This window comes from Rana temporaria, chromosome 4, assembly GCF_905171775.1.
Source record: "Rana temporaria chromosome 4, aRanTem1.1, whole genome shotgun sequence".
Taxonomy (NCBI): Eukaryota; Metazoa; Chordata; class Amphibia; order Anura; family Ranidae; genus Rana; species Rana temporaria.
Genome location: NC_053492.1, coordinates 417,491,015 through 417,504,561, shown reverse-complemented (window position 1 = coordinate 417,504,561; position 13,547 = coordinate 417,491,015). Strand labels below are relative to the sequence as shown.

Sequence of the window (13,547 nt, the reverse complement as noted above, 5' to 3'; positions counted from 1 at the left end):
CAGCATCGGTTTGTTCCCCACTAATATGAATTTGGATATAATTTTATTTATTTATTTATTTTGGCCCTGGTTTGATGTATACGTTATGAATTTGGAAGAAATTAAAGGCAAAACATTTGTGTATAGACATAAGAAATATTATAAATGCCTTTTTTTCTTTTTTTTTATAAGTGATCCCCTTCCCTCTGTTCTCAGCTGCATAGGAGCTGGGGGGAGGAAAAGCAGCACACTGAGCTTCTCAGTAAATGGGTGTGCAGCAGGGGTGTGTCGGGACACGTCTGATCATTTCAGGAGAGCATACTAAGTTCCCAGCATAGCTAGAGAACTGACCATGCTGTGCTCTCCTGCTTAGTATGGTCAGTTTTTAAAAGGAGAGCAGAGGAACTAGCAGGAACGCCAAGGATTTCACATAAAGGAAGCAATGCAAAGAGAACAGGATACTTTCTCATACAATTACATGGTACAGCAGCCACATATCAGGAATATGAAGTGTTGGGGGTAACAAACACTTTAAAGCGGAGTTCCAGGCTTTTTTTTGTTTATTAAAAGTCAGCAGCTACAAAAAGTTTAGCATGCAACCAGAGCCCAGTTTCCCACTAGGCCTTTGCTACAGCGGGACGCTGTTGAGGAGGTCCTGTCGCAGAAGGACCTCCGGAAACCGCACTCTGTCTTGTATGGGACACTGCTTAGGGTTGACTCACCAAAGAAAACCGTGGGACCAATGGAGGGGGGATATCCTGTCTCTGGATAGGGAGGGATGGGAGGACTCGTTGGGAAATGGCCCTAGACTAGTAATCTCCTCTCGGGATAAACTACTTCAAATTAAGCTAATGCATAGGGTGTATCTCACGCCAGTTAGGTTGCATAGGATCTACCCAGATAGGGACCCCAGTTGCTCCCGTTGTCGGACTCAGCTGGGTACCCTTATCCACCTGCTTTGGGAGTGCCCCAGGATTCAGGCCTTTTGGAAGGAGGTATTTGAATTAATTAATCTCAAATTGGACTTGACACTCCCCCTGTCGCCAGAGCTCGCCCTCCTAGGTGTACCAGATGATGAACAGAGGTCCTACCACACCAAATTGCTTATTGCTTACTTATTATTTTAAAGCGAAGAAGGCTATTATTTGTAAGTGGTCCTCTCCTGACCCTCTGTCCCTATCCTCCTGGTTGGCTGTGATTGATGCTGCTCTGCCAATGTACAAGCTGACGTATACCAGCAGCGGATGCCCCTGGAAGTTTGAGAAGGTGTGGCAGATGTGGATGTCACTGTGAGCGGGGCCTTCCCTCCCTTCCCCGTCCCCCCTTTTTTGATGGAGGGGGGGGCGAGCCTGGGATTCCTTGGCCAAGGTCTTCCCCCCTCGGTGAGCCTGGTGGGCCTCTGTCCCTCTGTAGCAGTCATCACGGTGACCATGCTGTGCCCCACCTGCGCCGCTTCCTAGAGCGCCCCCCTGGTTTACTTCTGTGGTATCCTTGCGAAGTAACCTGCGATTTTGCTTAAATTGTATGACACCTGATTGTATTGTCATGTCAATCGGCTATGTTAGCCGAACTCTCTGTTTTCATGTTGCTGTATTCATAAATGCTTAATAAACACAACTTGATTGTAAAAAAAAAAAAAAAGGGCGAGGAGTACTTAAAGCAGAAGATACACTTTTGGGTGGAACTCTGCTTTAAGACCAGGGCATTGGTTTGCTCCCCACTATATGAATTAGGATGGACTTTTATTAAATTTTACAGACCTATGTCAATAACGTTTCATTATGAATGAATTATGCAATTGCACATGAGCACTGTATAATATTTATGAATTGGGTATTTAATGTACATTAGCACTTTAAAAAAGTCTTAAATAGCCATTAAGTGGATAGCTTAGGAAGGCCCCAGACAGCTCTAGAAACATAGGGCCAAATCTTCAAAGGAGATACGCAGGCGGAACTGCTGTTCAGCCTGCGTATCCCTGTGCCTATCTTTGGAACTGATCCTCAGAAGGATTTTTCCAAAGATAGTCAGAAGATCCGACATCTGTAATAGACTTACACTGTCGGATCTTAGGATGCAGTACCGCATCCGCCGCTGGGGGCATTTCGAGTCGAAATGCCGCTTTGCGTATGCAAATGAGTACTTAGGCAGATCCACAAAGCTTTTTAGCTTTGTGTTTTCTGCGTAAGTTACGTTTTGCATGCGTAAAATTAGGGATGCTTTTACAAGGCCTAAACTGTTTAGACCTTGTAAAAACAAACCTTTTTTTCGATCGCCGCGTTTTTTTTAAAATTTCGAATTTTTTTTCCCGGCGCGTATTTTTTTTTTTTACCCGACGCAACTTTATTGTCCAGTCGCGATCCACAAAGCCCGGCGTAAAGTACGTTCGCGCGATGCACGTCGGGAAAAATGACGTCACACGCATGCGCCGAACGTCCGGCGCGGGAGCGCGCCTCATTTGAATAGGAATCGCCCCCTCGATCAGACGACCGCCTTGCGACGGAGGCACTTAGGTTACACGGCGTGTAATTTCTAGGTAAGTGCTTTGTGGATCGGGCACTTAGGTAGAAATTTAACGCCTGTGTAACTTAACTGCTGAAAGTTAAGTTAGGCAGGTTTTTTGAGAATTTGGCCCATAATGCCTGCTTTACCAAAGAAAAATAGAATTGTTAATCTATTGTTTCCTAAGCTCTAATTTTTTTAAGTCGTTTTTTCATTTTAAAGTTTATCATTCTTAAATAAAATATATTTAAGAATGATAAACTTTAAAATGAAAAAGCTACTTAAAAAAATGATTATTATATTTTATTTAAGAATGATAAACTTTAAAATGAAAAAGCTACTTAAAAAAATGATAACATAGTAAACGTAGACCTAGATGTGCTATGGCAGCTTTATTGATTTTCCACTGTCTTTTAATTTTATGGCTTTAATTGAAATTTCGGAGCCAGGTTGTGAACGGCCACTAAACAAATGACTTGCTGCTTCCAGCAGTGGGTCAAGTAATTTGATGTGCTCCTTTTGAGGTGGAAGCTTGAGGAGATTTTAGATGGTGGCTTTTGTGTGTGTGTGTGTGTGTGTGTGTGTGTTTGTGCTGTACATGCGCCTTACAACATCCTAAAGATTTCATCCTTTGTCTTGCAGTGTGGGAACTTTGCTGTTCTGGTGGATCTTCATGTTTTGCCTCAAGGCACCAGTAAAGACACCAGCTGGTTTTCTGACCATGAGAAGGAGGTACAACAAAACCATTCTTACTTCAAAAGCCTCTAGCTGCAGGGAAGGAATTGGACTGGTCTGATTTGCTCAGATCTTATTTTCATTGTTACGTTGAGACTACTGTGAATTATAACTAACCTTTAACAGCTCCTAGGGGACTATTAGACATGTGTTCTGTTTCCCTTCAGTTAATGACTTTTCTTTTAGTTAACTTTTTATTCTGGTCTTTGTCATAAATACGTTATTTTTCTATCACTGTTGTTCCCCATGATTTTCTAACTAAGCTGTCATTGAATCAGAAATACATTTTTAATTTAATGTTAATTTAAATGTAGCATCAAATTTTATAACCTGCATTATTTATACATTCAAAAGAGTAAATTAAATATTAAGTGAAGGAACTGGTGAAGAAAATTATAGGTGGGGATCGTATTATAGACCCCGACCTGTATTTTCCTTCTGTAAACTTTTAGCTTTAGGCAGGGACTATACAGACAGTTTTAATCTCTTATCGCTGAGGGATTAACCACTTGTTGATGGTCGTCTCGTCAGCGGCACATTGATTTTACTTTTATGCTAAGGAGGTAACTGGCAACAAGTGGTTAGATCTCTGTTGCAATATATAAAAAATCGCCCCTTAGATATTTACTGTAAAAATCTTTATTTAAAGTGATTGTGAAGTCTTTTTTTTTTTCTATTAAAATAACAAACATAAGCCAAGCTGCAGCTCCGTGTATCCATTCAGACATGGAGCTGCCATTCAGCCCCCCCCCCATCTCTCCTAATTGGCTGAGTTTGATTGACAGCAGCGAGCGCCTCTGCTGTGTCTTAGCCAATCAGGAGAGAGAGTCCTGGACAGCTGTGGCATTCGTGTACATCGCTAAATAGAGAAGGGGCTCAGGAAAGGTTTTAAAGTATTAGGGGGGCTGCTACACACAGAAGACTTTTTATCTTAATGCAAAGAATACATTAAGATAAAAAACCTTCTGACTTTACAACCCCTTTAACCACTTAAGACCCGGATCATTATGCAGGTTAAGGACCTTGCCCCTTTTTGCGATTCCACACTGCGTCACTTTAACCACTTGCCGTCGCCGCACCGTCATTATACGTCCACAAGGTGGCTCTCCTAGGCGAGACCACGTAAATGGACGTCCTACCTTTTAGCCGCCACTAGGGGCGCCCCCGACTCCCGTGCGTGTGCCCGGCGGGCGCGATCGCCGCCGGGCACACGCGATCGCTCGGTACAGAGCGGGGAACGGGAGCTGTGTGTGTAAACACACAGCTCTCGTTCCTGTCAGCAGGGGAAATGCTTTTCTTCGGTTCATACAATGTATGAACCGAGGATCAGTGTTTCCCCTAGTGAGGCCACCCCCCCCCCCACAGTAAGAACACACCCAGGCATACTTAACCCCTTCCTCGCCCCCTAGTGTTAACCCCTTCACTGCCAGTGGCATTTTTATAGTAATCTAATGCATTTTTATAGCACTGATCGCTATAAAAATGCCAATGGTCCCAAAAATGTGTCAAAAATGTCCGAAGTGTCCGCCATAATGTCGCAATACCGAAAAAAAAAATCGCTGATCGCCGCCATTACTAGTAAAAAAAATATTAATAAAAATGCCATAAAAATACCCCCTATTTTGTAAACGCTATAACTTTTGCGCAAACCAATCAATAAACGCTTATTGCGATTTTTTTTACGAAAAATATGTAGAAGAATACGTATCGGCCTAAACTGAGGAAAAAAAATGTTTTTTTATATATTTTTGGGGGATATTTATTACAGCAAAAAGTAAAAAATATTCATTTTTTTCAAAATTGTCGCTCTATTTTTGTTTATAGCGCAAAAAATAAAAAACGCAGAGGTGATCAAATACCACCAAAAGAAAGCTCTATTTGTGGGAAAAAAAGGACGCCAATTTTGTTTGGGAGCCACGTCGCACGACCGCGCAATTGTCTGTTAAAGCGACGCAGTCCCGAATCGCAAAAAGTACTCTGGTCTTTGGGCAGCAATATGGTCCGGGGGGTAAGTGGTTAACTGAAATTGCGCGGTCGTGCGACATGGCCCCCAAACAAATTTTGCTTTCTTTTGGTGGTATTTGATCACCTCTGCGGTTTTTTTTTGCGTTATAAACAAAAATAGAGCGTCAATTTCGAAAAAAAATGCAATATGTTTTACTTTTTGCTATAATAAATATCCCCCAAAAATATATATATAAAAAAAAAAAATCCTCAGTTTAGGCCGATACGTATTCTTCTACTTATTTTTGGTAAAAAAAAATCGCAATAAGCGTTTATTGATTGGTTTGCGCAAAGGTTATAGCGTTTACAAAATAGGGGATCGTTTTATGGCATTTTTATTAATATTTTTTTTTTACTAGTAATGGCGGCGATCAGCGATTTTTTTCGTAACTGCGACATTATGGCAGACACATTAGACACTTTTGACACATTTTTGGGACCAGTGCTATAAAAATGCACTGATTACTTTGAAAATGACAGTGAAGGGGTTAACCACTAAGGGGCGCTAAGGGGTTAAGTGTGCCCTAAGGGAGTGATTCTTACAGTAGGGGGGCGTGGCTGTAGGTGTGACGTCACTGATCGTCGTTCTCTATAACAGGGAACAGATGATCAGTGAGACTGCCACACAGAAGAACGGGGAAGGTGTGTTTACACACACCTCTCCCCGTTCTTAAGCTCCTGTGACCGATCATGGGACACCGGTGGCGATCGGGTCCGTGGGCGTGGTCACGGAGTTTCCGACCGGGTCACGCACACACGCGACCCATGACTGGGCTTTTAAAGGCAACGTACAGGTACGTGCCTGTGCCCAGCCATGCCATTCTGCCGACGTATATGTGCAGGAGGCGGTCCTTAAGTGGTTAAGGTATTGTTGATCATATGACATACGTCTATTGAGAACCCCCCTCACACACAGCACTGCAATGCCTTATTTGTGTACTTATTTTACATTATTTTAAATGGCACTCAAACGCACATGCACAAAGCTCCTCTGTTACCTTGCAACACAATATACAATGTGGGTTGCGGTTTGCTCCTATGGGGGAAAAAAAGAATATTTTGCAGCTTAAGTACTGTCTGTGATCTTTTTTTTTTATTTGCACTAACATACAATTTTTCAGGACAAGCTTTCAGGGTATGTCCCCTTCTTCAATGTCCAAGCAGTATATACCCTGAAAGCTTGTCCTGAAAAATTGTTTGTTAGTGAAAATAATATTTATTTTTATTTTTACCTGTTGATTTGGCCAGTAAGTCAGTTTTTTTCCAACTTCCGTTAAAACGGAACTTCACTTAAAAACAAAACTGGCACTCATTATCCTCCTCCCTCCCTACTCTGCCACTATTATAAACTTTTTTTTTCTTTGGTGCGGGTATCTTTTTTTACCAGCTTCCTTATGCTCTGTTAGAGTGGAAGCTCGCCCCCCCCCCCCCCCTCACTGCCCGCAACCTCCTGGAACAAGTCACAGGTCCCTGGATACTGTGGCACCATTCAGAAAGTGCAGTGCATCTCACCCATGCCCAATTGTTGGTGTCGGTGGATGGAATAGTGCCCCAAGGGCCATATAATTGCAAGGAAAGGGAGACCACTGGGATAGACCATTCCAAAGATAATGGTAATCAGGATTACTGGCCAAATCAACAGGTAAAAATAAAAATAAATATTATTTTCACTAACAAACAATTTTTCAGGACAAGCTTTCGGGGTATATACTGCTTGGACATTGAAGAAGGGGACATAACCTGAAAGCTTGTATTGAAAAATTGTATGTTGGTGCAAATAAAAAAAAAAGATCACGGACAGTACTTAAGCTACAAAATATTATTTTATTTTTTCCACAGCAGAGAACCGCAACCCACACACAGGTGGACATCATTTCACTAATTATGTGACTTCTGAAGGTAATTAGTTGGACCAGAGCTTTTTATAGGCTTCATAAGAAAGGGGGTGAATATATACGCACATGCCAATTATCAGTTTTTTATTTCTGAAAAATAGTTTATGTATTTATTTTTCTAATTTTACTTCACCAACTTAGATTATTGTGTTCTGATCCATCACATACAATTCAGATTAAAAAAAAAAAACATTGAACTAAAGGCTGTAATGTAACAAAATATGTAAAAAGACAAGGCGGGTGAATACTTTTGCAAGGCACTGTAGATACTAAATTTACCAAGCATCAAATTCTCATCTCCAACAATGCAGGACATGAATATACATTTGTATATTGCCTATGATGCATGTTTGTACACGGGGCAATAAATGTCCCCACATTGTAGGGACTGCTCTTATCTTTAGCAAACATGCCCAAGCTGACTAGGAAAATAAACCTCAGATCCTATTGTTCGACTACAAATAATCAGCCGAAAAAACACAAGGTGTCCAAAATCTGGCATCGTCTAGAAGGGTTTTGGTCATCCTTAATCTTATTTGTGGGCTGTGAATAAGTGTATATACGAGGATAGCTTCTGTTTAAAGAAGGCAGCTGCAGTAAATAATGACATCCGTGAATCTGTAGATGGTCTGCAATGTAAACTGAAAATATTTGTAATGAAAACTAATTTTGCTCTGGGTGGTCAATTAGCCAAAACTAACAAAACAATACAAATTACTGGCAAATACTAGTACACCTGTGTAAAGCAGTTCATTAAACCTACGACCCAGAACAAATTGCTTATCTCAGTTAAACTGGCAGCTTAAAATGGATTATGAAGTCAGTAGTATTATCATCAAAGTGTCAGCGTATACTGCTGCAGGGGGAAGACGGTCAAATGACCTGACAGTTATCCCACCAAATCTATGACTTGATGTCTGGACATCTACTGGACACAATGACCCCGTTCCTACTCCTTGGGAGAAACCGTACTCTGCATTAGTAATCATACAAATAGGTGTTTTTCTCATCAGTCTGAGGGGTTTTCTTGTCAAAATTATTACCCCATCAGCATGTCTGCCTTCATTGTCATCCGAATTAGAAGTGTATCTTGTATTGTAATTGTTTTGCACCTTGTGGTTTAAATGTTTTACCAGGAAAATAGAATTTGCAAAGGCTTGTGAACAGAAAACAGGACACAAATAACAGATCACTAGAAACATACAATATAAGGACTTTACTAAAAAAGTTAAAATCCTTGCCTTGAAGCTGATCTCCAGGTTTTAATAAAGTTTAAATAATTTGCTTGGACCAAGCTGGTCTAAGCAAACCATTCCCTTCACTAATGCCCCGTACACACGTGCGGGATTTCCGACGGGAAAAGTTCCCGTCGGAAATCCCGAGAGAAAAGCCGAGAACCTGCTTGGTTCAGTCTTTCCCCTACACACTGCTGGTTTAGCCGACAGGAAAACTGCGATGGAGCTTTGGCCAGGGATCCCGGCCGTGTGTATGCTTCATCGCAGTTTTTTATAGGAAAACTGCCAAAAAAACACCAGGCAAAAGTCTGCCGGTTTTCTTGGAACTGGTTCTCTTTTTTTTGTCCGGCGGTTGTTGGGCAGTTTTCCCGTCGGAAAAACTGCAAGGAGCATACACATGGCCGGGATACTCGGCCAAAAGCTCTCCTCACAGATTTCCCATCTGGAAAACTGATCGTGTGTACGAGGCATAACAGTTGCAGCAGCTGTGCATGCTGTATAAACTGTATGTATAGCTTGAGGCTGGGTTCACACTGATGCAAATTGGGTGCTTTCAATGGCGCAGGTTCACACATCTTTGGGAAGGCTGTGGAGCGGTTTGCAGAAGAGTTTTCTGCGTCCTCTGGTCCATTTCAAGTCCAAATTCAGACAAAAATGTGGGTCTGATTTATCCCTAAAACGGAGAACAGGGACACACCGGACCCCTGCTGTGAACCGTTCTGCACAACAGTGTGAACCTAGACTAATACAGTATGCCTCGTTGTGTTCCGTCAGTGGGACCAGAACTTCCATTCCCACTTCCAAAACAAAATTGTGTTAAGCTGAACGCTGTTCAGCCATCCACAGGGAGTTGAAGATCGCAACATCATCCATCCACCAATCAAGAGTAAGCTTTGTTTTTATTCATAGCACCCTTGTCGTGTTAAATGGATTGTCTTAACCCACTGACTGAAACTTTTGATGGACAGGTTGGTCTGTTAAAGAGAAACTCAAGTCATTTGTAGAAAAAAATAATGTCAGCAGCTACAAATTCTGTAGCTGCTGACTTTTAATAAAAAGGTACTCACCCGCCCAGGCATCCAGCACTCTCATCTCCACCAGTCTTTGGGTCCCCAGCGCTGCCATCTTGAGTTTGGGAAGCTGACTGTGACTTCCTGCTGGCTCACAGGCAGCTTCCCATTGCGCATGACATCCAAAGCCCTCTTAGCGCTACCTATGCAGGTTTTTGGTCCATTCGCATGACGTCCCTTGTCCTTTAAAAATTCTTCTACAGAGAGGGGTTCCTCCTAAGAGTCCAGGGCAGCCTGATTAACCACTTGCTTACTGGGCACATATACCCCCCTCCTGCCCAGGTGAAATTTCAGCTTCCGGCACTGCGTCGCTTTAACTGACAATTGCGCCGTCATGCGACGTGGCTCCCAAACAAAATTGACGCCCTTTTTTTCTCCACAAATAGAGCTTTCTTTTGGTGGTATTTGATCACCTCTGCGGTTTTTATTTTTTGCGCTATTAAACAAAAAATGCAACAATTTTGAAAAACAATTCAATATTTTTTACTTGTTGCTATAATAAATAACCCAATTTTAAAAAAAAAATCTCAGTTTAGGTCGATACGTATTCTTCTACATATTTTTGGTAAAAAAAAAAAAAAAATCACAATAAGCGCTTACAAAATATGGGACAGAATTATTATTATTATTATTTTTTATTTTTTTACTAGTAATGGCGGCGATCTGCGATTTTTTTTATTGGGACTGCGACATTATGGCGGACACATCGGACACTTTTGACACATTTTTGGCGCCATTCACATTTATACAGTGATCAGTGCTATAAATATGCACTAATTACTGTATAAATGTGACTGGCATTGAAGGGGTTAACACTAGGGGGTGAGGAAGGGGTTAAATGTGTACCTGTATTGTGTTCTAACTGTGGGGGGAGGGGGGTGACTGGGGGAGGTGACCGATGCTGTGTCTCCTCTGACAGGACGTGGAGCTCTGTGTTTACACACAGAGCTCCACGTCCCTGCTCTGTCATTACCGATCGCGGGTACCTGGCAGACATCGCTCAGGAGCCCCCCAGTGGCCGGAGGAATCCAGGACGTCCTATGACGTCCTGTTGGATTTTCAGAGCCACCGTGAAGCCGTCATTTGACAATGGCCCGGGGCTCAGGTGGTTAAAAGCGGTCTGGGGCTAGATCGCAGAGTGGTGAGTCTGTAGCAGGCATTGCTGGAGAGAGTAAATATTGTAGATTTCTATTTTTTTTACAGTTGCTGGGATTTTGTTTCATTTACATTGGTGATAAAAATAGCCAATTTTTTTTCCCAAAGTTGAGTCTGTAAATCATAATTATTGTTCACTCCCCAGTAATGGACTGATCCTATAACCATATTTTATTTATAGCATTGATGGGACAGACCATCAAAAAGATAATGGTAATCAGGATTAACAGAGCTTGAAAACATAAACACTTTCTTTAGTTTTTCTAGCTCCGTAATCCTGATTACCATTATCTTTCTGATAGTCTATCCCAGTGGTCTCCCTTTCCTTGCTTTTATATGGCCTATCCACTGACACCAACAATTGGGCATATATCCTTCCACTAACACCAACAAAGGGACACAATTCCTCCCAATGACACCAACAATTGGGCATATGTTCTTCCAATGACACCAACAATTGGGCATATGTCCTTCCAATGACACCAACAAAGGGGCACAATTCCTCCCAAAGACACCAACAAATGGGCACAATTCATCCCAATGACCCCAACAATTGGGCATATGTCCATCCAATAACCCCAATTAAGGGGCACAATTCCTCCTTATGACACTAATGATGGGGTACTATTCCTATCACTGACACCAACGATGAGGCATTGCTTACTCTCACTGACACCAGGACATTTTTTACTGGCCTCAGCCTGGTCCCTACGAAGTTCAAAGGACAGTATACTGGCCTTTTGTGTAGAAAGTTTGGAGACCCCTAGTCTATCCCATCACTATTAAATATGCTGCGCTGCCCTTGATTCAGTAGCTCCGTAAATTGCGTGGGCGCGCCGGCAAAATGACCGCGCCATTTAAATGATCCCGTAGGGGGCGGGAATCATTTAAATTAGGCGCGTTCCCGCGCCAATCGTAGAGCACATGCTCCGTCTGGAAACTTTCTCAACGTGCATTGCGGCAAATGACGTCGCAAGCTTCAAAGTGAACGTGAATGGCGTCCAGCGCCATTCACGATTCACTTACGCAAAATACGTAAAATTCTAATTTCGCGACGTGGGAACGACGGGTATACGTAACATTGGCTGCCCCTGCTAATAGCAGGGGCAGCCTTACGCAAAAACCGCCGTACGGAAACGACGTAAATTGTATGGTTACACAGGCGCAATTGCTTCTTGAATCCAGGCCATTGTGTTTAAAGAAAAAAAATGTAATGGTCACATCTGTATTTGTGTTATCTATGTTATTTACAGTATTTGTGTGATCATTGTTCTTTTTAGGAAGTCTGTACATTACTGAGAGACACAATTGATTCCAGAGTGAGACATCATATTGAAAGCCGCAGACAGCAGGGTCAGGTGAAGCTTAAAGAGTACACACAGGCCAGTCCATTGTTTCTGAAAGGTGAGTGCTCATCTGTTACATTACAACAGGAAATTGTCATTGTTCTCAATACCTCTTCTGCAGTGTTCTCAATAATGATTATTGCATGCTGTTAAAATTGCATATGTTTGTTGAAACAACTCGGCTCCGCAGTAGCGCATAGATATCCTGGCCATATAATATCTGAACGGCTTAAAATCGTATTAAGTTAAATTTATTTGAAGTCCCTTTTAAAGGATAAAGTCTAATATTGGCATACCCTAAAAGACTCCTAGATTAAGTAATGTACATTTTCATTATTTGGGCTATCCTTAGACATTATATTCCTGTCACCTAATCTGGCCAAAAAGAATTGTATTGATATATACGGTATGTCTGTGGACACTTTGCTACTTCTGTGGAAGATATTTCAGCAATATGACCTTCAAGCCTTTGACTAGACCTAATGTACCCCTAGACATTGATAATTTATATCTGCTTATGAATTTGAATGTGGTTGGTTGAAAGATGCTACCTTCATACCCTGGCAAACAACCCACATCTGTATCCATTAAATGCAATGCATACTAGCACATTATGACATTGCCTTGCAGGTGAAAAAAAGCCCAGCGGTTTACAACCTTTTTAAAACGCACTATGTTTTTTTTTAAACCATAGTGCATTTTAAATGTATTGCATGCAGCGCATAAGCTGTGAATAGCTGGTTGTTAAGGACGCTGTCGGGGCCAGCTCCTTAACCTATTCATTGTTTGTTACGGATGCCAGTGGGTGGTTGTTAAGGGTCCTAAACAACCAATGATAATGCCTTCCCCGTATTCAGCATGCTCCAACTCTCGAGCGATGCTACCAGCAGAGGGAGGTGGAGCTGGAGAGATAGCGGGTGAAACAGCAGGGAGCATCGGCTCCCCAAATCTGAGGGGAGGATGCAGGAGAAGGCCTGACCAAGCTACTGGTGAGTAGAGATAGGCTCGGGCGTATGCAAGATCCTACCTGCCTGATCCCGCCAGGAAGCCGACACTAAACACAGCTAATCTCAGGCAGTGAGACATTTCCCAGTCTGTGCAGCTGTGGATCAAGAAATGCCTCACTGCCTGTGATTAGCCATGTGCAGTGTCAGCTTCCTAGCAGGATCAGGCAGGTGGGATTCTGAACACGCCCGACCCCATTCCAACTGGTGAACACCAAGGGAACAAGAGACTGTGCGAAGGCGGGCACTTTTTACATCCCCGCTGATTGTTAAGGAAGCCAGCATGTGCTGACCCAATCAGCTATTTACTGGTTATTAAAAACGCTGCTCATTAACAACCAGTAAAAACGCACCTAAAACACACCCTGGGTGCATTTTTGTTGCGGTTCCCATTGACTTCAATGGCAGGTCATAATAAATAGTGCCCCTAGGGGTGGGATTTTAAAGGCACTACCAAAGACAATGAAGTAGCTGTAGCATGCAGAACTTTTCCAAACCATAGTGCAAATGCAGCTCAGTAATGTGAAAAGTCTTGTAGGCTTTAAAGGAAAATCATTTTTAATGCGCTTTTGTCTCGCTTTGTTCCAGTGTGGCAAAAATGCATCAGTGGGAAAGAGCGTTT

General features: G+C 42.3%; 1 protein-coding gene across 1 annotated transcript in view; it reads left to right on the top strand.

The window, feature by feature from the left end:
- The window catches only part of LOC120937808 (SLX4 interacting protein), a 264,585-nt gene that overhangs the window by 138,842 nt on the left and 112,196 nt on the right, over positions 1–13,547 (top strand). The window contains exons 4-5 of the mRNA XM_040351308.1: positions 3,124–3,213; positions 11,856–11,979. Of these exons, the coding sequence (XP_040207242.1) occupies positions 3,124–3,213; positions 11,856–11,979 (214 nt within the window). The remainder of the gene's footprint in view (positions 1–3,123; positions 3,214–11,855; positions 11,980–13,547) is intronic.